The sequence below is a fragment of the Battus philenor genome, unplaced genomic scaffold, assembly GCF_028537555.1.
Source record: "Battus philenor isolate CCGP_79_NKW_IND1 unplaced genomic scaffold, ilBatPhil1.0.hap1 SCAF_8, whole genome shotgun sequence".
In the NCBI taxonomy this organism is placed as follows: domain Eukaryota; kingdom Metazoa; phylum Arthropoda; class Insecta; order Lepidoptera; family Papilionidae; genus Battus; species Battus philenor.
Window position 1 is genome coordinate 6,918,888 of NW_027181748.1, and position 26,588 is coordinate 6,945,475.

The following is a 26,588-nucleotide window of genomic DNA, read 5'->3' on the forward strand; positions in this document are numbered from 1 at the left end:
GGGAGAGATCTATGTCCAGCTTTGGGCATCTTATGTGACAAATGACGATGTTGATGATAATGATAATGATTCGCTTTGGTCGTTATAAATTTTACATTTTTTCTTATTTATTTATTATAAATAGTTTTCTTTAACAGCATGGTCAAATATTCGATGCATATAAAACAACAAATTAAATTAATTATGCAATCAAATGTTTCACTTATGTTTCCGCTTCCCGACCAGTTTCAAGCTTGCCGACTACATTCGTCGATAAAACATAATGAATGAACACTCTTCTCTGTTAGTAAGGGTCAAAGCGCCGACCGGTCTGCCGCCGCGGCGATCAACGGACTTTCTTTTCCGTGAACTTAGCTATGTTTTTGAACTTGTATGCGCAATATATACGTAAGAGGTTGACAAATATTTCACTTCACTTGTTATTCATGGTTTTGTAAAATAACGAAACAGGTTATAAGCACTAAACAAGTACCACACGAAGTTTGTTAACAGAATAAACACTGTCTTTATTATAACTTTACTAGGGTAAAAAAAGATTCTTGTTTAGAAGATTCGATGCTTCTTCCATACTATTAGTTGAGAAAAAGCGTACATGGATGGAGATGCTTTCGTCTATGATTCAGTTTTATATGTACATGTACCGTATAACCAACTCTATATTTTTTATATAGACAATTATTATAAATATAGAGAGTAACTGTATATATTATGTATATAGTTAGGAAAATCTAATTCTCTTATAAGATGCCAAAAAATTATTACATACAAAAGTATATTTTATTTATGGTTTTTGAATAAACATTGTCTTTATTACAACTATAAGGTACGTTGAATAAGTTTTAATTAAAAAAAAAAAACTATCGATACTTATGCCTGTCGAAAAAAAATGTTCGTAAACCTTCGTGTATATTTATATATGTACATGTAGCGTAATACAAACGCAAATATAATCCCTTTTTCTTTACAAGCTGATTGGTTATAGGTGATAATGCTTTAAAGGGTGAAATGTATAGCTCATGTGCTGCGAATTAATGCTAAAATACACCCCATCCAAAAATTAAAGGTTCAGAAATAATAAATAACGTAATGATTTTTCTGATATATATACACCTATAACCAATCACCAGGTATAGAAGATTAATATAGGAAAAATAACATTTATCTTAAAATTTTATTGTAGTAAATATTCTTTAATTTGAATAAATTACTAGATATAAAACCATTATATTTAATGTCACAAAAGTGTTTGTATTTTCTTCTCTTTTTTTTTTGATTTTCAGATCAGTTATTTTAAACCTTTATATATTGTACTAAATTAGAAATAAAGTTTAAAATAAAGAAAATAGTAACTTCAGTATTATTTTTTACATCATATTGTCTCTTATTTTGATAAAGAAAATATAGTTAAACCTATAAATAAATGTCTTTACCTGACAGGGAACAAATGGACCGTGTGAGTGTAATCTCTTTATCATACATTGTTAGCACAAAAACTTTCGTCATCCATAGAAACTCGAAGGCTTCTAATCAACAACCACTGTACCAGACGTAGTACCTTTTGTATTTATTCCATGACCGAAAAGTAGGCTGTCATTACTAACGACAGATAGGTTAACAGGGGTCATTATGAAATTATTAATTCAATAGTAAAAACACTTCATTTATTGAGTGGGAACTTTTTATATGGGTTTAAAACAAAATGAGTTTTATGCTATAATAATTAGTCTTGAAGATGTGATAAATATTGAAAGTTATTACAGTTCATAGTAAACAAGATTTGACTAAAATATCCTTGAAATAATTCTAGAAAAATATGGAATAAATTACTTACTTACAAATTAAAAGGAAATTAATAAATCTCTTCACATATTTTTTTAAATTAATATTTAATACAAACTATTTGTCTTATTTCCTATAATAACACTATAACGTATACACTGTATGTAAGTACACAATCTCAGCTATAAGCAATTTAACGTGTATTAAAAAAAATTCTTATCTTAATTAAATTGTTCTTGTCTTTCTTCATATTGTATTTAGTTTTGTTATTCAGAAATATATATAAGTAGATATAAGCTAGCGTAAGTATGGCCAAAGCTGTTGACACCTACCATAGGTTATATTTAATTTTGTACTTTGATGTATGCGACTTAAGTAAACTGATATTATGTTGTTGCTGGCGTACCTATCTGAAATTAACCAATAAATTAAAAAAAATATATTTTAAAAATTTTTCAGTGTGCTTCTCAAATTCTTCAAAAATGATTACAAGACTGGTATTATGATTCATAGTAGATTGAAATATTTTCGTAAAACGTCACGTTAATTTGAAGCAGTTTCTTGTAAATCTTAATTAACAGTTAATACTTTCACCCACGCGTCATCTCTAACCGAAATTTAAAGTCACGTAACTGTTTAAATCAAATGGAATTTTAGAACCTTTTATATTATAACAATTTTTCTGTTTTAACATTGTGTCTGGTCATTATCAGCATCTGTATGTAAATATTGTTAAAATATTTGATAATCATTACGAGTACAAAGGACACAGAAATCTTTACAATTAATATTTTGGTACAATTAAATGTTATAATTTTTATTTGTTATAGTTGTACGACGGTCATTCTGTATTAGCTATGAAATAATACTAAAATCGTTATTTGTAAAAAGCGTTAAGTTAAAATATGTTGTGTAAGGTTCTTAAAACTTTCCATTTTTGTATTAAAGTTTCCATACACTTAAACCACACAGTCCAATAGTACACACAAACACACTTTATTTAATGTAAACATATATAACATACATATTTATTATCGTTAGGTAAAGTTCACGTTCAGTATGACGTAAATAATATTAAAAAAAAACAAATAAAATATTAGTTACATGTGATAACATAATTATAACTTGATTTTTTGTATATTTGTACAAAATTATACATTTTTTTAAAAATATCAAGTATCATTTAAATTCATTGTTAAATTATTTCGTTATTTAAAGAGGAGGACGCTGACGGTTGTAATACAGATTATAATTAGTACAGCCGTCAATGAACTTTTAAAAATAAATAAACTTTAATTTTAAATAAATCATTATAATGAAACTTAGTTTTAATTAGAATTTAATTTTTTTTCAGTGGAAGCTTGTAATTAGGGATTAGAATTCATTTTATATTTTGTCTAATCTCTTGCTAAATTGTTTCTAAACTGTAAGATTTCCTTCAATTTTAAAATAATAAATAAGCAATGTTTGGCTTAGATTGTAGGAGATATCTTAAGAGATCATGGGACATTCACGTACATTGCCACTTCTAGGACTTTTTTATTTCATTTTATTTTTAGATATATAATTGACAAAAAATATACATACATAGATTCAAAATAGTCGAACTGAATACACAGTTTGTTGACAAAGATAGGTACTCTAACAAATTATTATGGTCGCCGGTATAGATGTAAAAAAGCCGATTTAAAACGTTTAAAACCAAAAGTGGCGGTTTAAAACCCCAAATGAATCTTTTTAAACGGTTTAAAACTCGCCAGCTAAAATATAAGAACAGTGTTTTTACACATCATTATCGACAATACTTGGTCTTGTGTTAGTTATCTATGCAGTTTATACCAATGTAGGTAAGTATATTACATATAAAGTACTATAATTATAAAGAAACAATATTACATACAATAGATTAAAATATGTACCTAAATCATAAAAAAAAGAGAAATGTGTTTTGAAAAGTACATAATTCAATGGAGAATCACGTGTAGAATTCGAAAATACTGTCATCTCAAAATCGACAATAAAGTCCCTTTACCCTGATAACGTCACAAGGTAGGTAGGCAGGCCAGTTACAATCTGTTAAGAAAGCCATGAAAAGAAATAAAGTGTTGCCATATTTAATTTTAGGACAGAAATGTCAGTCAGTTTTACAAAGATATTGGCGCCTCATAAATTTTCATCACTTTCTTGACTGTATGATCATCATGTTGTTGAGTAGACTGTGTAAGATTAGCCATTTTTTTATTACTTTCAAGAAAAAGTCGGGTACCTAATAATCTAATTTTATAACAGCTCATTACATTTTAGTTATTTAGTAATGTTTGGCATATTTGGTACGAGTACATTTATATTGAATCCAAATTTGTACATTTTTTTACAATACTGGCAACACTGACATGTCCGCAAGCAACACGCTATGTATGTGTGTGTGTGGTGTGGAGTAGGCGAGCTGGCAACGTTTCATCTTGACGTCTCTCCGCGTTAGAAGTGCAAGTGTGTGAGTTTGGTTTTAAACCGAATGAAACTGATTGATAAATCTTTTCAAAATAACAAATATAGTTAACTAGGTAATAGTTTTTCAACTTAGCTAGGTAATGTATACGCTTGGAATAGATAATGTGTTTATATTTAAGAAAAACATAGTCGTCAACACTAAACGTTTAAAATCGAAAAAAATGGGTTTTTTCGGTTTTAAACGGTTTTTTTCGTTTTAAACCGATTGGTTTAATTCGTTTTAAACCGGCCTTACATCTATAGTCGCCGGCCTTAATGAGCACTGGACATCCTACGGCTATGATAAAAATGAAAAACTTCTTTTTTAAACTGGTATGCCGAAATAAGCCCTTGTCTTATTTTATGTTCCCCCTTATGCCCTCTGATGCATGTTAAGTTTAAAAATCAGTAGGTATATACGTCATAGGCTTTCTCCTCATACGACATTAACATATACGCACATTTCTGTTTGTTTAACAATTTCCCCATCTCCTTACAGCTCACGTAGTCAGCAGACGGCGAATGGTTAATTACACGCCTCTTAGTTACTGTTTGTTAAACTTAAATATGTTTATGAATACCTTACGTCAGGTCGTAAACTTTGTATTTATACATTTCTTACGTAATAAATTTTAGTATTATTATTTCATACAAAGCATTTGTAACAGGTTTTTATTATATTTTCTGTTTATTTCAGACAAAGAAAGACCCTTCATGATCATCACCGTTTTAGCAATACAACGTCCAAAATGTCACATTGTCTTACCCCAAATCAATAAATAAAAAAGATTTTCCGACGACCTTAACTACCTCGTCTTAAAGTGCAGGATCAAAGGTTGTTGGTCAGTGATCTCTATTACAAAACATAAAAGCCTTAGCCGCAACATATACTTTGTCCTATGTGGCATACCAACTGCCACTTCAAGTTGCCAATCCGCTGAGTCACAGCGGATACTTTGGACATTTATATATGAAAAAAAAATGAAAGAGATAAGATCTTTATTGCATGCGAGAATAATACGAATAGGCAAATTAACGATATGTATAATTAGTGCCTACCGAAATTTAAGATGAACTTAATATCGTTAGTACAAGTTGTGTTATTGAAAATTAAATTTACGTTTAGATCATAAATAAAAATTACGTTCTGAACGTAACGTTGCTTCAGTTGCGACCGACAGATGGCGATAGTATTAGATTGCCTCGTGTTATTATTTGGCATCGGATAGTAGCATATAGTGCCACCGCTATGTCGACCGATACATTAACGGTGTCGGCCGCCCGACTCCGTCTTCGTGAACAGCGTGGACGATCCTAGGTAGAATCAGTAACCTTCCTTAGATTGCCGAGTGGTCTACGTTATCATCCAATCCGCACTCTACATTTAAAATTGACACGATCAGGTAAGCCTTGCTTTCACCTCCGTCGGAGTGTCACACTATAGGCTCTGAAACACGATGCTTTACTTTTTAGTATAGTTCACGGAATCGTCCGCTCCGTGAAGTCTTGTCCGACGAAGCTATAAAAGTCTTAGGACCTTACAGCAAAATTTCCTATAGAAACAGTACAATTGTGTCGGTAGTAATTAAGTAGTAAGAATCAACGGCTGACATGACACAATATTTACATCTTATATCATAAAATGCCAAAAAAATATTACTATTTCTTCACGGAAGCAAATTACACAAGTTCGTACAGATTGTGAATATGGATTGTAAAATTGTCTTATTTTAAACCGGAAATTGTATGAATATATAATAACTAAACAAGTTGATGGGAATTGACAACGAATTCTATATAATCTGTTTACACAAATAAGGCCCTAAATTGAATTAGTGTATAAAGAATGTTTATAGTTTTTCAAGTGAATATATAAAAATAATTTAATGTAAATTTTGCTTTCGCAATAGTCGACATGCCATAAACCAACCAGTTTAAACGGATTCCATTAAATAAAATAGTGTGATACTAAACAAACTAACGGTAGTTAAGCGAACGATGTTAGTTAATGGTATCATTAATCTACTGATCGAGAGATTACAACAATCATTTGGAGTGGTCAGTATAATGAAATCATTAATGATAGGTGGTGGTATAAGAAAATAATGATCTGGTATGTTGACGGTGAGCTAGGAAATATAATGCATCGTCTTACTGATATGCATGGTAGTTCTTTAGATTAATTAAGTCGATCCATAAACAGAATATGCATTATAATGAAATATGATAAAGATGACGGTACAATAACAAAAGTCGACGTATGTAGCTCTAAATTTATTAGTGTATTAACACAAAAATTATATATTAATAAAAACTATTTACCAAGTGTGTTGTTTAGCGTTAATTTAAAAACTGCTCGACTCATGCGGCTATTTATTATATTTATCCTAGTTTAGATACAAGGAGGTAGTGAAAGGAAATATTAAGAAAATTACGAAGAGTACGTAAGAGTAAAACCAACACTTCCTTTTTCACAAAAATGTCAAAGTAAACTAAAATATTGTTCTTAGCTCTTAAATATTTGATGACAATCGAAATCAAAAATGGGCTTCAAGATGTAATTCAATAATAAATATCATATCCATCTAGCATTATAATGAAAATATAATCACATTATAACCAATGCTTTACAGTGTACGAAATGGAAACAATATTTTTAAAACTTATCGATATGTACCATAAATTTAATTTATTTAATTATGTATGAAATTAATAATGTGAAGAACGTTTATAAGAATAATTCATAAGTCAGATTAAAACTTTTAAGTAAACAAAGGCTGAACTTAATTTATTTAATAGAAAATGAGGTACCCTTCGAGTTTACGTGAAGCAGAGGCATGTCATTGCGTTACGTAATTGTCGTTGCACTATTACTACGTTGAAGGACAACCACATCGACGCTACATCGGCACTCGCTAATGATTTTTTATCGTTCGATAATGTAACAGGCTTCAACAGAAACACATCGTGTACTAACACTACACTTTATACTTCACTACCTCTTTGTTTTGCCTTGAAATATTTCCACTATGCAGTCACGAATATCCTCGGGGAAGATAGGGAAAGCCTACGGGTGATAATCTATAATGAGATGCGAATCTTTGCATAAGATTTGTATTTGCTACCGAAACATAACTTAATGTAATTTAGCTTGATTAACATGTAATGACTGACTGACTTTATCTTGACATAATTTTAAATATTATACAGAATATTTGTAATTTTATTCACATTTTTAACAAGGAAATATTTTATTCAGTTTACTGGAATTAACTAAAAAATATAACACTAAAGATATTTTTTAATAAAACGAAACCAAAACTTCAAGAATATGTAATGCCTGGATTCTGTATTAATTTGATATTTTGACTATGCGTATAGTTAAAGAATATTAAACGTGGATGTGATATCAAGAATGTTATTGTAATATTAAAGCATCCAAAATGGTCGGACTTATACTTATGCTGTGATACTATATTTATTACAGTTAAAATTTTGACAAAAAAATGTTAGGTTATGTAATGAAATATTATTTAATTACCAATAATGTTCACTTGATCGTCTAACTTTTATTTCTCATTTGAATTTCTTAATTTACCTTTTACTCATTCATTAACTAAAGGAGGATAGTTTATATATAGCTGAATGTTGCATACGTGTATAATATTTTTATTAGATTTTATTTATACTAGGTCATAACAAACAGGTTTCCAATCAATCAACCTCAAGTCGTTATCGGGTAATAGTTGAGGAAGTGGTTAATTCAAGACAATAATTAATAAATCTATCTGTCTTCAAAAAATATTCTAAAAAACCCACCAATTCCAGCGCGAGATAATCTGTTATAGTTTGAATAGCTTGACTGCCTATATACCAATATATTTTCATCCATTTTTTTATAAGTTGACATATTCATAAAATTACTAGAGATATTTATATATTTCATTTATTTAGCTACAATTTTTTGTATGTGTTTGATGTATCTTATGTATTTTTTTAAAAGTAATAATAATTCTTGTAATCCTAATTAATCTTATCACATTTATGTTATGTTTAACCAAATTAGCTAGACAAAGGATATTGTTGAAACTCTCATATATATTACAAAGTTATAATATTTCCTAGCTGCATTAATATATCTAACTCTTTAACAAATGAAAATTACTGTTTCATTCTTTAATACTTCAAAATACACCTGACTATATTTATTATTTCTGTAATCATAATACATCCTATGATGATGCCTCTCTCTTTAATTCTAGCTTTCTTAAACAGTTGATAAGCGTGATCTTGACAGTTATCTAGAAAAATACCTATTTCACTCTCTACTTTCTTCTGGTCGGTCGCGACTACGATTTACCACAGGAAGTTCAAAATTCCATATGTCCTTTGCCCAAAGCTACTATATAGTTGCATTTCTATTTCTACATTAAGCTTGAGCAACTTTTAACATTCTGTTCAGTATTTCTAACTTGGTGTATCAGGTTGACAGCGTACCATATAAATCTGCTTATTGATCAAGCATTGTATACGGAATATGGAATTTACAAGGTTATCACAAGGTTAGTATAGGTATGAAAGTTTGTTTAAGCGTGTATATATTTAAATAGACTTTCATTTTAGAGGGCGTTCTTTATATACCGGAATCATAATCTTAATATAAATACATTAACATACATGCGTGTGTTATTTATTTGTATGCGTAAAAGCTAAGCTTTTATTCCAATGGTAATGTGCATGTCCAGGTTAAAATATTCAAATACTCGTGTTAGGTCACAGGTGACACAAACAGGAGTTGCGTAAGATTGTTCCTGGCGTAACGACCCCTTTGCTGCGGCGCACCGTGCCCTGGTCTTCCCCATATGGAAGACCACGTTGCGTGATGAACCCTCACACTTTCAGCAGAGACGCGTCTATTTTCCTAATAACATAATGCAAATAAGAAATAAATGGTTTATAAATTTAATTTTACAGAAAAACTTTTTATTTATCATTTTTTGTCTCTATGTTTTTTATATTTAACAAATATGAATTTATTCAAAACAAAGGGTGACCCAATGATTAGTAAAACGTATCAAACGTTGTAATTATCAAAAGATGAAAACAAAATAGGTATCTTTATTTAGCTTTATAATTATCACAATTTACTTAAAAAACTATAAAATAGCTAGATGAATTTGCAAAGTTTTTAAGTATTATCTCTTTTCAGACAAAATGAAATAAAGAAAATTTATGCTAATTGATGGTAAAAAACAGATGATTGCAATGATAAAAATGTTATTACTCACTTCCTTCTGTTCATTTTTCTCTCGCATTTGATGTTTCAATTGTTTCAAATAATCTACATCGAGCATTTCGCGCCATCTAATAAAACAATTACGGAGCGATAGAAATTAGTACGTTGCTTAAAGATGTTACTATAAAAAAAAAAACTTTGTCACGAAATAATATTTGATTTGATACTTATTTTAAAATGGAAAACGTTTTTATTTAAATTAATGATCTACGAGTACATATATTGATACAACGTAAATCTCTGCCACTAAAAAAAAGCAAATAAATATTACTGTTTCAGGGCAAGTACTGTAATCACGAAACGTCATATGCTTGTATTTAAAAAGAACAAAAGTCTTAATTTGACAGGTTTTGTATTTCAAAACTCTGTGTAACGCTGCACTGTTTTGGGCAAGCTATACCATTTACTATTAAGCGCTTCCAATATTTTGATTTTTTTTCTTATAAAGAATCATCCAGCATCTAACAAAGTGTTATATATTATCATAATGTCTTATATTAGATAAATTAGTCTAATGCATTTTAACAGAATTTAGGAGAAAAGAAAATAACATGTTTTGTCTCATTTAAAATCTCTAGATGGACCTACCAATGGATGGATTAGCTGTGGACGTCCTAAAACTAAGATGATGATGAAAATGGCTAACATATTATGTCGATTATTTTACATACAGATTACTATACGATAGATCTAGTAGTATTGAAAAACCTTAAAAGAAAATGTGCCCCCGTTGTAACACCTAATAAAATTATAAAAATCATATTCCTAAGATTTCTCGGAACAACAATAAATCTCAATAAACAGCGATTGTTAAAGATGTTTCTTTAAATTTTATTTTTAAAGGAAATTTATACATTTTTCATTCGTCCTAATCATAAAACAATTTTTGTTTAACATCAAAAGCCACCTTAAGGGCTTATACATCTTCACGTAACACAATGTAAGCAAGCAGCTTTCTATAGCTGCCAATGACGCAATCCTATTTCGTTTAGATCGATGACCGTCAATGGACATTCTTGGTTTCATGAATTGTTCTTCATACTTATCTACACACACCCAAACACGCGCGGGCGCGCGCACGCACAAGGGCAGCATTGTTAATATAATGTTATAATTAATCAAAATTTATATGTTTATATCAATAGACTGACCTCTTGTAGATTGAATAGTGGTTTGGATAAAGAAATAATTACCTATCACGTCGTATACATCACGCAAAGAAATTCTAGTTTTTTCTAGGTGTTATCTAATTGAACTCTTTTCGTAACTTATCTTTAAGTCAATTTTGAAAATATATGAAATTAAATTCAGCTAACCTATTCTAAAAAAATTCTTGAGGATTTGCGTAATTAGTCTAGTTTGGTTGGATGCTCTCTTATTATTACCAAAGTAACCCCAAATAATCTTCCATCATAAAAAATAGATATCACGAAATTAAGGTTCAATACCTGCCCTACCATGATATGTAATGTACATAATAAATCCAAATCAAATAACCAACATATTGATCCAGCTAAAGATTTTTACAGAGAAAAGCTAGCCAGTGATACACTAACATTTTATAGGTAAGTGTATGCAATCAAAATTTAAGTAGCAGAGAATATTTAAATGGAAAAAAATAGTATTAGGGTTGTAATAATGAAAAATAGTTAATTTAAAGACAGGCAAAGAAAGGTCAAACATCAAGTTCGTAATTTAAACGATTACTCATTTAAGTGTTACGCGCATTCACCATAAAGCACAATGTTACACAAGAAAAGAACGCCTGTCGCAATACCAAGATGTCAAACTGAGTTCAATACTTTGACAAAGGATAATCGTCTTTTGTAACTTTGTTAACCTTTTGTGAAAATACAAACATTCAATACGTACTGACAAGCCTGTTCTGGAGGTCGAGTGACGTCGCTAGAAGGCAGAGTTCGCGCGCCAATACGCCTTCGACGGGCCAAAAGGGGAACAAGCTCTACGCCTCCTGTCAATCTAAGTATTGAACCTTCCGGGGTTAGCTTTTTATCTATAACATTGGATAAATCGACATCATGAACATTTTCATCAATTCCTGTTTTCGGCACTCGCTCCTCATTACATTGTCTTTTAACAACTTTACTCTTTTTTGGACTCTTCGATTTAACTTCACCACGTGGATAGTGACCAAATGAATCGTCTTTGCTATTAATATAAAGATTTGAATGATTTACAATGTTTGGTAATTTCTCCATTCTTATAGTTTTATTATTCTCTTTGTCCGATACTTCTTGGTTTTTCAAATCATCATCTCCCTTTATTTCAGGTAAAGCAAGCGAAGATCTTTTATAACGTTTCTGTTCCCCTCTCAGTTTATTAAAGATTTCATTGTTTGTCCATCCCTGTAATTTGTTATCCTATATTATACGAATAAAACTTTGTAATCGGTTAAGTAACATCAAAATTTGACTTACCATTGACTTAGAGAAATCCATTCCAATATTACGAGGATTTCTCCACATTTTACCTCCAGGTCCAGGTTTTCCCCAAGGACTGTCCATAGAGTGCTAAAACAAAAGTCAAATTTAGATTAAATAACATTTTATTGAAGCTGAATATTTCGCTTACCAATTTACGTTCGTACTCCAAATTTTGTTTGATCTCATCTTTTACTGCTTTATTTCTTTTGTCTACCATGTCATCTAAAAAAATTAAACAATTTTCAAATCAACTCAATCAATGCTGCTAATAATTTTGTCTTCTCTAATGTGCCCATGTGCTGCAGGCAACTAGTGCACTTTGTTGTATAGTTGGTAGTACACAACAACATCAATGAGCACAGATGTCACACGTCAGTTAGGCTTAGTATTTCGTACATTGATATCTATCATAAAAATAAGCCTTTTTAATTTGATATGGAGTTTCTATTTTTATAATGTTAGTGTGAATGTATATATATAGCGTAACAAATAGTTATTTAATATTGTGTAAGTACAATATATTATAAAAATATCTAGGCCACGCATTTTTTTTTGAAAAATTCGAAGTTATTACAATAACTATAAATTATATAGTCTGTTTAAATTTCTTTACCATGACTCTAAAATATCTAAACTATCATTAAAAATAGAAGAAGGGACCATTTTGCGTATTGACATGACTTTCAAATTTCGTCCAAGCCGAAAATTGATGAAAACTTTAATAGATTATAATAAGCTTTCTTTTTGCTGTTTTTTTGGACAGAATGCTTTCTTAAGTAGTGCACGTGCATTTGGAAATTTTTTAAAGTTTTTAAGTGTCCTGCGTACAGTATAGTAAAACGTTAACCCAGAAAAAAAAAGTAGAAAACAACCTAAGATTTCTTTGTATGTCTTCTTTTGTTCTGTAGTCTGTTTGTATCGTATATCGTTATCTACTGCGCGTCGCAGTTGCTCAGCAAAAAACAGCTGAGGATCCTCGCACAGCCGCAATGGAGTCCGTGGACGATGCCTTTTCGGCGAAGACCATCGCCGCCATTCCTCATATCCTGCTACTCCCTTTAAATATAATTATGTAACATTATACGTTTTGCCTTACAAATAACAATATATTTTAAAATTATTGTTTCATACTATGTTATTGATTTTGTTCGTTAAAAATAATAATTGTCGATTGTAATAATTGAAGAGCGTGTAGATTGGCAGAGTTGCTCGTTATTAATCTTTCCTTTATTAGTTCAATCTTAATCTTTCAATTCCAGTCGGAACACAGGAAACCCTTACGAGAGATCAATGGTAAGAAATCATAGCATAGTTCGGTTCAAATTAGTATTCAAATTAAATCTTTGTGTCACGGACAAAATTAACTTTCCAATTTGTGAAATCAATTAATCAGTAAAATCCGCTTAGTATATATTTCTCATACTAAAAATACTAATTCACTTGTGAAAAATATGACAAATTACTAAATGTCCCTAATATATGCGATACAAATTTAATTAATTTTAAAATAATCTTTTCTCAGTGACATTTAAGCTGCTATCAATATACATATAATATTACAATAATTGCCGGTTTTCACGTAACGAAATACTTCGACATACATGTGAACACGGCACGTGGTAGCGTTTCACCACAATCCACCAGGACAGGATTGTTGGCACACTTTTTAACCATCTTCCTTACGTCACTAGTTACTATCCCGCCTTTAATGCTGACCCTTCTCCTTATACAGATTTATTAAGCAATCACACTCCATGTTTCTTTTAACCAGTGACACGAAAAAAGTTGATTGTTATAGGAGTAAGCGGTAATGTGTTTTAAATTGTTACAAAAGTTCATTTAAATGGCAATGGCGATATAAATATCCTATTAATAAAGCTTTTAAACTAAAATGTGTGATGCAAATTACAATATGTTATCAAAGAATGTTTTACATAAAAATATTTCAATCTCTGTTTGAAATAATACCGTAGTGATTGATCATATTTTTGTGAAATTATGGGGTAAATGTATAGCCTATAATATATTTTCTGTCAATTAATATACTGTACATCTTATCTATGATTTCAGAAATAATAAATAACGTAACGATATTATATTCATAAAAAGCATTTTAAAAATTGGATCATCACGTTTTAAAATTAATTTTCGTTTATAACTATCTCTTAGACTATGTACTGTCAGAAGTTTTTGGCCTATCGAATTCTAATAAAAAAAAATACACTATTGTTACATATCTCAGAGTGATTGCTTCAAATCTTATTAATGACGAATGAGTTATATATTCAAATTCTCAAAACTTATACAACTGTAACTAATTACTCTTTATGAGCAAAAATTTATAAGTAATTTGTCTAAGTTTGTAATTTTTGGTGGTCTATATTGATACCTTCAGTTCGTCCTCAGGGTATATGCCGCGTGCTCGCAGGTCGGTGAAGCGGAATCCATGAGGGTTCGGAGCGCCGCCGCCGGCTCGACCCCAAGGCTCATACGCAGCCAACTCTTCGCGAGCCTTTTCAACACATTGTCGAGTAACAAACACGATTCATCACTCAAAAATTAACATTATATCTTAGAAAGCGATCGATATCGCATCTCGACAACTGATTGTGCCGTCGATATGTAAAAGTTAAAAAATTACGAAACTGAATAGTGGATTGAAAAACTTGTAATACTTTTTACATATTTTAATCGTTCATAAAACTGGCTACAATATTGTTTGAAGGCTATTTATTTATTTAAAAAAAAACTCATCAGGCCTTACGGCACACAAGACAAGAAGGCTTTTAGGGCCCTAAAGATTCTGGAGTGGACCGGCACCTGCACCGTAAGACGCTGGAAGTACGTAGTGTCCAATCGGTCCTTTGGGTATTTATGAGAGGACCTATATCCAGCAGTGAACGTTGTGTGACTGATGACGAAAATTGTTCAAAACTACTAAGGGTGTGGATAGTACAGGAGGTCAACAAAGATAAACATACGTCGTAAAAATCAGATACCTTTCTTTGTTGATCAATTTTCTCTAAACGGCGCTGTTCACGGCGTTCTCTGGCTATGCGTTCTCCTTCTGCGCGCGAATGCTGCGCCTTCTGTAGGTCCCGCGCTCGCTTCCGTGACCCAGATGTCGGTACACTTAGCCTTCTGCCGATCTCTCATATTAATACACTATATATGAGATGATTGATTATTTGTGTAATGTATGGTAACCCTATTTAAAAATCAAAGTTTCAGATATAATAAATATCGTCATAACGTTACTATTTAATTATAATCTTTGTAATATAATAAGAATAAGCGTTTTGAAAATACGCATAATTGCATATTAAAATTAATTATGGTTTACTATCTGTCCATGCAACTTTGTGTTGTCAGAAGGTAGTGCCTTGTCGCAGTCCAATAGAAAATATAAATGAATATAACATATTTCAGGCTTGAGCTATAGGTTTATTAAATCTTTTACATCTATCACATTGTACGTTAGTTTAATTAAATATTAACACCATTTTCCTTCACAAATTTAATTTTATGTCATGTTATAAATGATAATTCGATGCTAAAAAAGATTTTTAAATAACTGTGTAACACAACACTATCGCTTGTTACCCTAAGTTAAGAGATAGTTAATGTCATAAGTTCAATAATTATTCAGTTACCTACTCTACTCCTTTAAACCAAAGTATGTAAAAGTTGCCACAAAAACGGAGTTTCTTGAAGAGTTTTCACTTTCCGAGTTTTGAACCATTGTAGTTTTATTTTAAACGAAGTTATATACTAACATGAGATATTACTATTATATTAGATATTATTATATATGATCCTTAGAATATCTACTGTATCAATAGTGACTGTGTCGGTTGCCGATATAACCAAGCGGATTGGCAGAATTTGAATCGGTAGTAGGCAGGCTGCATAGCGTACAGAACAAATGGCCGCTGGGTGCTTAAGGCTCTAGAGTGGCGACCGCGGATCGGCAGGCGCAATATAAGACGTCCACAAAAATAAAAGGATTTTATTTAGGTCGTCGAATGACACTTGCTTTCGACGTCTAGTACAACCAGTATTACCAGAAATCTATAGAGGACCGCTATCCAATAGTAGAAGTTCTAAAGCTTAAATCATTATGATAAATATATAAAAGCTTATTTTAATACCAGTACCTAAATTGACTCTTCTGGCATTCTTCTCTTTATGTACACAAGTGATCACTATAATTGTTTCAAAGTGGATAATATAGTTAATAAATAAATAACGTCAGTGTTAGGCAGTAAATAAATGCTTTCGTGCCATAAATCAACTACTAGCGATCGAAAGCACATTAATTTTATAATTAGATGTAAAAAAAACTTAAGATATCGCTAATAAAAACCATTTATACCGTTGACTTATACGTGACAAGGAATTTCGTTATGTAATATACGTGTAACGTGTGTCATAGGTAAAGATTCAACAAACGCCGTACGCCACACCTCATTTAAACCCGACTCATTTCACTTCCCGCGCTGTGATCTAATCTGATGCGAGAAAGCAGAATATAACGTAACTAGCACTGTTTAGGTATACATTTACAATTTTTCTTTCTATTTCTATAACAACAAGATCATGGCATGTGCCTGATAATAAAATATACTTCCTGCAAGCAACAATGCGGCAAAATTAAATTATGATGTTCCAAAGTTTTTATAAATATACACGATCGTCCTTTTTTATAATCATACTTATGTTTTTAACCACATTATATTGCAATCAAATGTCTAAACTAATGTCCAACTTAAAAAAAAATATATAATATACGAATAGTGGATATTACTAATTTAGCCAATCCCTAAAGATTTTGTATGTGGTGATTGCATATAGGTGAACAGATTTAAAAAAGGGTGAACATATAGCTCATTTCTTTAAAGCGATCACTCGTGGAATATGTTATATTAATTAATATTTTCTATTGGAATGCGATAGGCTAATAACTACAGGCAATACAAAGTCTGCAGGAATAAATAGTAAATAATATTTAATTTTATTATGTCATTGTTCGAACTTTGAAAATGTTTGTCTTACCGTATTGCTTTACAATATTTATTATTTCTGGAATAATTAATTTTTGAATTGCTTTTAACGTACATTAATTGACGGTAAATGAGCTATACATTCACCCCTTCAAAGCTATTGAATTAAATTATATTGTGGCTTATTGTATCCAAAAAAAAACTATTAAAAACAGGATTGCGTCAAAATGATGAGCCCTTTAAGTAAACATATACTCATTAAATAAATATTTTAGGCCATTTTAGTTAATTATTAATTATGCTTGAAATGCACCAATAATTGTCTTAAAAGTGTCTCTGTATATGTAAAAAACAAAACACTAAATTATTGTTCCGAATTTAAATCGATGAATTAATAGATTGATCTACGAAATTAACTTGTATTCCGTGTTTCCGTATGTATTTATGTAAAAAGAAAGTGTTAACTTATAAACATTCCGCAGAATTAGTTGATTATAAGTAATGTTTTCACACACCCACCTTCGCAAACGCTGTGTTTTTAATGCGAACATTTAAAATTAGAATTCACAATAAACTTATATTAACATCTATTCTTAAGATTATAAATCAGAATTATTTAAACTGAATATCAAATGGAAAGGTTAAAAAAGTCGTATATTTAGTGTTTTGATTAACCAGAGTGAGCTTTCGCCAATAACTGCGAACTTCTGATTCCTAAGCGACCCCGCGTAAACGTGAAGGCATGCACGCTACGGGGTACGTTTCCACTTGTAAAATAATATGACGGCACGTCAATTTGTTAACCAAATAACTCTTAAGGAAAGTTTAAGCTACGCTTGTCGATCTTTTCACTAAAGTTTATATTTTCTTTTACACCGGCTCTGTAACATACTACTGTTTAATATTTATTATATCGTAGCACAATGCTTGGGATTATATTTTGCGAGTTACAATTATTTATCAATTAACTATCTTTTTTAACCCATAGGAACTGGTAGTTACATTGTAAACTTATTTATATAATTTTCCACATACGGTCATATACAGTTACAATATGTTTGCGTCATGAGAAGAATAACAAAAGAGCCCAATTTCGATCTTTTATTTAAAGCTATAGGGTATCCAATGCACCCTGGTCTGAGAAGAGTGCAAAATAAATTTCCACGAGGTTTTTGTAATCACTTTGTTGTGTTGTTATATTTATCACATGATACTTTTGTAATATTACATGGGAATTTATTATTATACCGAACACAGTTCCCCACAAAAGATTTACAAATATTATGAAGAACAGAGTAAGACATAACAAGCTTATCGTTATTTCTAGTGCTGGTATACATCGCTAAAAGTAAATGGTGAGATCACTAGATCAGATTTTAGATAAAAAACATCAAAGTATAGCGTATACAGCGTGTATAGCATATATATAAATATATACTAATATAACCTTTACACTCTTTTATAAATGCATCAAAAATCATAATAATTTTTAATAAATATAATTAATCAAAAATAAATATGTGAATAAAAATTTGGCTTTTATGAATAAAATATTTTTATCCAACGGAACCTCGACGTAAAAATGTTTATTCATTTTCGTTTGCTTTCAACGTATTTTCCCTGAATGTCATGCTACATGTCCTATTTACGTTTGCTTTGTAAAAATACAAAAATATTGATCAGTATTATCCAAAAATTATGTTTTTACATTATTACAAATAACTATAAATTCATTATAATAATGATATACAAAGAAAACGGAAACATTAAAAATCATTAAATACTTAAAAATAACGACAATTTGGTTGACTTAACAAAAAAAGGAATTAATGTGTAATCTAACCCTGAACTTAAGAATAAATTATTAAAAGGAATTAAACACTTATACGGTAAAAAGTATTAACATGGTCGACATCACTTTTGTGCATAATTTTTGCTCAATGTGTAGTTTTTTTATTTTACGCTAATTTATCGATCATTTTGTCAGCAATTTTCCGACACAATTTTTTAATTATAAAAGTCTACTTTAACAGCCAAAATTTATTTGCGTCGCTTATTAATAATTAAAAAATACGTTCAAAAATATTCTTTATGTTATATTAAATAAAGTCCGGTTTGAGCTATCATTGGTTTCATTGAGTGGCCTAGTTACGAGGGCATCTAATTTTCCATGTCATTGTTGAGCCAGCATTCGGTATCCTGGTGGTGCCGGGCGCAAGCCGATCGATTGCCGCAAGTATGCCGCTCTTTTTTTTTCACATAAAAGAAATTGTTTTATGATAAATGAAGTTTCGTCAAACCTACACGGCTTCATAGACGTTTCTCATACTTTAACATTCGCACTTGACTTATAACTTTTTAATTAATTCTAAAATCATCAACATTTCAGGCAAAGCTGATCCGCTGATCCTATTGGACATATGAATTCCAACGGGACCGGTTGAAAGCAGTTTGCATCCAGCGACATTAGATGATCTTAACAAGATCGCCTGCCCACCTTGTGTATCATCGTTCTACACTGAGCTTGTCGGTTTGTGGTCCACTCCATAACCTTATGACTTCAACAGCTGTCTGTTCTTTTCCACAGCCACTTCAACTTGCTAATCCGCTGGGCTATGTTACTTTTATATTCTTAACAATTCACAATGAGTCAAACTATTAAAATGTAATTTGTGACGAATTCATTCCATTCACTTATCATAAAACTGTAATGTAGACTTTTAAAAAATTCTCTATTTAGCTCGACGAAAATGGGCCCAAGTGACGCGTGAACGTGTAGTAAATGGTTCATGTTGCATATTTGATTTTTTTACTCGACTTATCAAAATATATAATGCATAGTAGGCCTTTATTTCTTCTAAATTAACAGGATACCAATTGTCGTCCATTTTCCGAAAGATAATCTATTCACGACCCTGGCTAGTCAGATTCATGTTTGAGACAAAATTTTCATCACCAGTCAGATTCGTTAATGCACGGCGATGGGTTAATAATTATGCAAATTTTTGCTACTAAAGGGTAGTGTTTACATGGTGTCAAACTAATTCATAAACGCTGCCTCAACTCAATCGCAACCTCAACAAAGTGATATAAAATTATTGAGTGTATTTTGATAATTAATCGTTTTTACTGATAACACATTGTAACTTATCAAGTTTTGGTTCGTCTGTTCTAGTTTCAAGTACATTTGATTGTAGATTAAGACGCTCATTGGAACATGGTCTCTTAACTTGCTCAGCAAAATTTTTATCGTTCTATGGTTAAAAGCTTTGTGAATATTCAACACAGTAATAACAGATTAAAGAAAATAGCTTTAACTGCTGACCTTATAGGATGTTTATATATGTATTATGTAATATTTACTGATCATTTACCACTCAGGATTCTTATACTTTACAAATTCACAAAACTGTAGGAAATCTGTGGGGAAGGCATATGTCTAGCAGACGTCCTTTCTTGGCTAAAATCATAATGATGCATTTACACGGCGCAGGATATTATAAAACTATAGTATAGTTTCAGCAGTTGTAAGTAATAAAAGAATGAAATAAAACAATCGTTTGTAACTAATATTTATAAAATTATTCATGATTTAGCATTTTACAAAATAATGATATTTACAAACAGTATAATCTACATACATGACTAAATATGTATATAAATAAAATTCATTGACTCCCATTTTTTAACATTTAATGTACATGAAATATTCAACGCTACGCATCATTTGCAGAATCCGACACAATGGCCATAGCCTTTTACGGGAAAATTCTTAAAAAATAAAACAAAGAAAAAATATAATCAAACACCTAACACAAAACAGAAATCCGACACCGTAAGTACAAATATGCATTCCACACAACATAATACGATGGGTTAAAACAAGTAACATATAAATAAAGCCTCTATTTTTTAAACATTTTCTCGTAAAATGTTCGTTACCAAAACTGTACTATTAAAATTCTATCAATCAAAATTTTACAATTCAAAAATATTAAGTCGCCGTTCTCTTGGATAGCGGTCATTATGTCGGTTTGTGCGTTATAGAAATGACTAATATTTTTTTTATAATAGCAACAATTACAAAAATGTTACAAAATACTGAACTCTAAATTATTCAATTTTAAAAATAGCATGTCTTTATTTTAAAAATCCATCCGCTCTGAACGTAACGTAAATTGCATTATTTACAACTTTATTGACACGCTACAGAAATTGCTATTCTGTTAGTTCATCGGGACTTTACCGTTTTTGCAGAGAATTGTGGATATTCATATAAAATAAACACTAAGAATTTAACACTATCAAAAGAAAAAACATATAATACACATCTACTGTGTAAAATGTATACTAAAGAAACTGAGGTAATTGGTTTTGAAGATAAATTGGGTAACTTATCCAATGACTTTCAGTATTTACACAGCATAAACCAAAAGAGGACGGGACTGTTGAATTTTAATATCTTGTGTGCGGTGTGATGTGACGGTTGATTCAATTTCAGATACAGGTACTTCGCTAAAACTATATCTATGCAAGGAGATTGCACAATAAAAATAAAGACGTATTATTAATAATAGTCTATATACATTTGAAGTAAAGGAAAAGAGCTATCTCTCGCATCATGAAAGAACGGTTGAGCATTTATCGTACATATATGTACAGCGGTATTTGGTAACGAGTCACGTACACGTTTAATACAACCCACAGCTTAGTAATCGTCGCAGATAGTTTACAATCTTGAAATACTTTCAAACGATAACTTAAAATAAATCAGGTCACACAAGTGAAAGATATGGAAAGCGAGAAAAGAAAGAATATCAATTCCATGTACTATATTTTTATATATAAAAATATTTTTTTTAAATATATCAATGAAATATGTCTATGTGTGTGTACAAATTGGAGCGCACGGGCGCATAAGTTGACGTAAAATACTATCGATAACATATCGTCATGTATTTGTCACACACACAAAAGTTCGCACGAATCACGAAAGTCTTCGATCACTAGTGACTGAGCTCGAACACACACACAATTAAACAAATGTATCTCTATACGTCAATTAAAAAAAAGGTATCCAAAATTCTTAATTGTATGCACCTTTAACTCTATATAAAGGCTAAGCGTTTATTTCTAAATACTCTTAGGAGTGGATATAAAAGATAGTCTATTATATAGACCAAAGAGCATTTAGAACGTTCGGGAGTTGACAAATTATGACACGTGGAGTATTTAAGGTCATTTCTTGTGACTTCCCTCGGCTTGTCGTCCCATTAATTGTTTAACACAGCGACGTCGCTTAGAACTTTGGATGCCTTTCTACACGTTCGTTAAATAACCTAGGCTACTTAATCCTGTTGAGCACAAGATCGGTGGTGACTACGAGAGCCTTTTGGTATGGCGAGTCCGTCAGCTCGGCGGCGAGGCGGGCCGCTTCCACGCCATGCTTGCGCGCCAAGAACCGCGTCTGCTCCAGGCCACGCGACTTATGAACCAGCTCGAATGCTTTCTCCACATCGCCAGTTTCTTGGAATCGCCTCATTATCATCGGATTTAGTTCTGGATACTGTAAAATTAATAATAAAATATTTTGTCAATATTCAGGTACTGCAGAGGATTCCAGATCTTTTTCTTATAGATCACTTTCTAAAAGTAGCGGGTTCCAGTAGGGCTACATTTGTACCATATTCCTAAAACCCGACAAAAATATGAAGATATCATATATATAGGACAAGATCTAAATATTGTCAGGCGGCGGCGCTTTGCAAGTCACAACATGGTATGTATGTATATAGAACCTTCAGGTTTTAACTAGAAACAGTCACCGGGGGCTTACATTATGTGTCTACAGTGACAGGTGCAATCAAGGAAATATTTTATTTCTTCACTATAAGACACAAGTAGATAAATTTTTGTGGATCATCGCTAAAAAATTACCACCCGTTTTTTTAGACCCTCCCTCTTCAAGTCTTCCATGGACCGACCCCTTGTCACCTCCAGGTTATTTCAATGTTAATAAAAGCTGTGATCGATCTACTATTCTTTTAACCATTATCCCGCCGCTTTCTTTCGGCTATACTTAATTGATCTTAGGCATCATCATACGAAAAGGAAGTAGGTAGATTTAACTGATCACCAAAAATATAGGTATTTCATCCTATATAATGTACTATACATTATAAAAAAGGTTATTTAAATTTGAATTAAAAAAGCTCCTGTTTTTTAAATTTAATAATTATTCCTTTTTTTAAATACCTTTTCGCAAGCGAAAAGTACGGGTGCAGTAGCCAATCCTAGTCGAAGATCCGCTGCAGTTGGTTTGCCCATAGCTTGCGCAGAGGATACGAAGTCGAGTAGATCATCCACCAGTTGGAACGAGAGTCCAAGGTTACGCCCGTACTGGAACGCCAGCTCACTTGTTGCCTCGTCGGCACCGCTCAGAAGCGCCACCTGCACATAATGTTGTTTCACTTATAGTCAGTCATTTGTCGGTTAGTTTAAGAATTCAAACCAAAAATTAGCAGTGCCATCTTTGATTTGAAACAAAAGTTGTTTACATCGTCAATGAGCATCAATATACGAAAGTACATTAAAAAAATGTATCCCTACATTAAATATAATTAATTATCTGTGAAAGCCAATACGTTGAGGTTGTTTTCGAATGTGACCCTTGACAACTTTCGAAATATCAAACTAATTCCAAACTATCCAGTTTCAAAACCTTAAGAGATATTAAAAAGATAACCAGTGAATATTTATTCAAAAACGTAGTAAGCAAAATAAATGAACGAATGACATTTACTTTTATTCAAACAAATAGAGCAACATAAATACGTCAATAAACACTTATGAACAATTTGCGCTAACAGTGAATAGAATACTCATGTGAAACAAGCACTATTAACAAGTCATTATTGCTCTGTAGCTACCGGAGTTGGCATAAACCACGAATTCGAGAACGTGACGGGATTTTTAAATGTTGCCTGGCATCGAATTTTATTAAACATTAAAATGTCCGACTGAGGAAATATTTATTACTCTCTTTCCATATTCTTTTATGGTTAATTATTTGATTTTCATTGTTAAATATATGTGTTTCATACTAACCTGGGTCATAGATTATAGTAAATTTAAACGCGATGTAAATAAGGTGAGCACAAGATATAAAAATACCTTGTTAAATTTTTGTGGACAGCTGTGTCGGTAGCACAATAATACACTTCTATGTAATATTTCTATTAAATTCAAGTTTGATAAACAAAAAATAGCTTGGGAATAAATTTCTCTATGTTAAGGATAGGGAAAATGACAATTTACAAACTTTATAATAGCTTGTCATAGTGACTACAAAAACCCCGCCCGAGTTTGTTAATGGCTGTACTCAGATCGGGGCACGTTTGAAACCTTCATAGCTTTAAGTTGAAGAATGTCATTATAGAGGTGTTTAATTTTATTTCAGTTTCTATCAAATAAGACTCGTTTGGCATTCTTCTCTTGACATAAGTGGTCACTGTAAATTTTCTTAAGTGAATAATTATATAATAATAAAGCAGTAATAGCAAAAACCATTATAAAAAAATTATAAGTTTTTATGAAAGTCATTAATTTACTATCCAAAAAATGCTTAAGATCTACTATGAAAAGTGATAATTTAATTTTTCTTGTCTTCTGTCTTCTATCCGTCTTTAAGTATTATTGCGGATGTAATTTGACGGCAGTTTCTTTATACGCATTAAACGACATATTGTTTAAATACCAAAATTTAAATACTTATGAAAAAATAGTAGCAGACTCCTGAAATACAAAGCTAAATTTACGACGTCAAAAAAATTTGCAAATCCTCCATGGGTATGAGTCTACGTATGTATGATAAAGTTCCAGAAGGTACCTAAGACCTTCCTTTTCTTAATTTAAAATCTATAATTAAAATTATTTTATTAAATAAATCCTATCAATGTAATTACCGCTTTGACGGAGTTGGCGATGAGCGAGGCTGTTTTCCTGTATGTCTTGGTGAGGTAATGTGCGAACCGTTCGTTCTCTGTCTCCTTGCTGCCGAGCTGCATGAACTCCCCTTGTACTAGATCGGTCACCACCTGTAAGTTGAACATATGTATTGAAGAAAAGTTGATGAAAAATAGGTACTTTTCCGTTGACCGGGGGCAAATATGATTCGACTTTTTTATTACTTTCAGCAGGAAACAAACCTAATAGTAGTTTAAGGTAAGCGTTGATAACGGTTGTGTGGGGTCTCTACCTACTAAAACCCCTTTAGTGATAGTCCTCTGCGTGGCGTGATGCACTCCGGACACTCTTTTTTATTGTAGCCACAGCCACTCACGATGTCCTATTTTGAATCGTCGTCACATCGGTTTGGGACCGATTTGTTTAAAAAGACATCCACTCCAACTTCTATTTATGCGATTTTTCGTTTGCGCCCGGCTAACGGAAAATCAATTCTCTTACATAAAGTAAGTAATAAAATATTAGCATATTGCCAGTCTACATTTAAATATAGACTACTACGAACAGGAATTTAAATTAGAAACGAGAAATCGTCATCGAGTCATAAAAGCGTAAGTAGATTTGTGCTTGTAACTATGCCTTTTTATATGCCGCCGACAATATTCATTAGGCAACAAGTGTGAAACATACGTAACTATGTGATTTTCACATGAGACATCGAAGAAATATAGAGTAAAAGTTCGAAATAAGAAATTTTCCACAGTTTTTTCTTATTCTTCGTGCATTTGTAAATTCATATTCATAAAACTATTCCAAAAAAATGATAAGTAAATGGTTTGAAGTTCTTACTGGAGGTAATTTCCTTGAGGCTTTTTGCTTGTTGGGTGTTCTAGAGGGTTAACAAATTTGGGATATCAAAGTGTTGAAGGTGATTAGCCTAGATCTTTTTACAGTTACTACTATGCTTAGTTATTGTAAAAAGTACTAATTTCGAGGACTCTTTTGGCTCGGTTCATTGGGCTATTTATTACACTGGACCGTGCTTTTATTCTTAAAAAGCGTTTAATATTCTATTTCGAGAGTACACGAAAGAAGCTAAATGTTGTTATAATCAGATTATAAAGTTCTTACCTGGCTGAGAACTAGTGTAACTTCATCACTGCGCAAGCGAGCTATCATCATCGACGCCACGGCGAGGATGAAGTCGCCGGCCATCGCCACCTGGAATCGCAATACTTCTGTTTTACTTTTGATATTTCAAAAACAATAAAAATTGCATCTAGGAAATAATAAGGTTTCACATTTTGTTTTATAAAATATTTAAAATATTGCTATGAAAGTAATATTTTAAATTCCTAAATAATATTATAACGAGATATTTATTATTTTCTAGTCCAAAATGCAGAATCGAGACGAAAAAATAAAAAAAATATTTTAGGAATGAAGAGTCGAAGAACGAAAGTAACCAACAAAACCCGGCGGATTTATATGTTAAAGTGACTGTGAGCACATAGCGTGCAGAACAGATGACCATTTGGGTTTAAGGTCCATCCACAAAGTGGATAGTTAACGCTGTTAAGATCATCGGAAGACACAGGGGTCATCGGAAGA

General features: G+C 31.5%; 2 protein-coding genes across 2 annotated transcripts in view; both read right to left on the reverse strand.

Annotated features, from left to right (window-relative positions):
* Positions 1–9,037: 9,037 nt before the first annotated feature.
* LOC137931825 (uncharacterized) lies at positions 9,038–17,563 on the reverse strand. The gene is made up of 9 exons (XM_068775335.1): positions 17,532–17,563; positions 15,009–15,150; positions 14,399–14,521; positions 12,882–13,065; positions 12,158–12,231; positions 12,004–12,096; positions 11,438–11,931; positions 9,558–9,633; positions 9,038–9,190 (listed from the first exon to the last, which is right to left on the reverse strand). Exons 1-9 carry the CDS (start codon positions 17,561–17,563, stop codon positions 9,038–9,040), a joined length of 1,371 nt encoding a protein of 456 aa, XP_068631436.1.
* A 3,008-nt stretch (positions 17,564–20,571) lies between these two features.
* The window catches only part of qless (decaprenyl diphosphate synthase subunit 1 qless), a 51,318-nt gene continuing 45,301 nt past the window's right edge, over positions 20,572–26,588 (reverse strand). Inside the window, exons 5-8 of the mRNA XM_068774871.1 lie at positions 26,109–26,198; positions 24,977–25,108; positions 23,268–23,462; positions 20,572–22,578 (exon numbers count right to left, since the gene is read on the reverse strand). Of these exons, the coding sequence (XP_068630972.1) occupies positions 22,357–22,578; positions 23,268–23,462; positions 24,977–25,108; positions 26,109–26,198 (639 nt within the window). The 3' untranslated portion in view covers positions 20,572–22,356. The remainder of the gene's footprint in view (positions 22,579–23,267; positions 23,463–24,976; positions 25,109–26,108; positions 26,199–26,588) is intronic.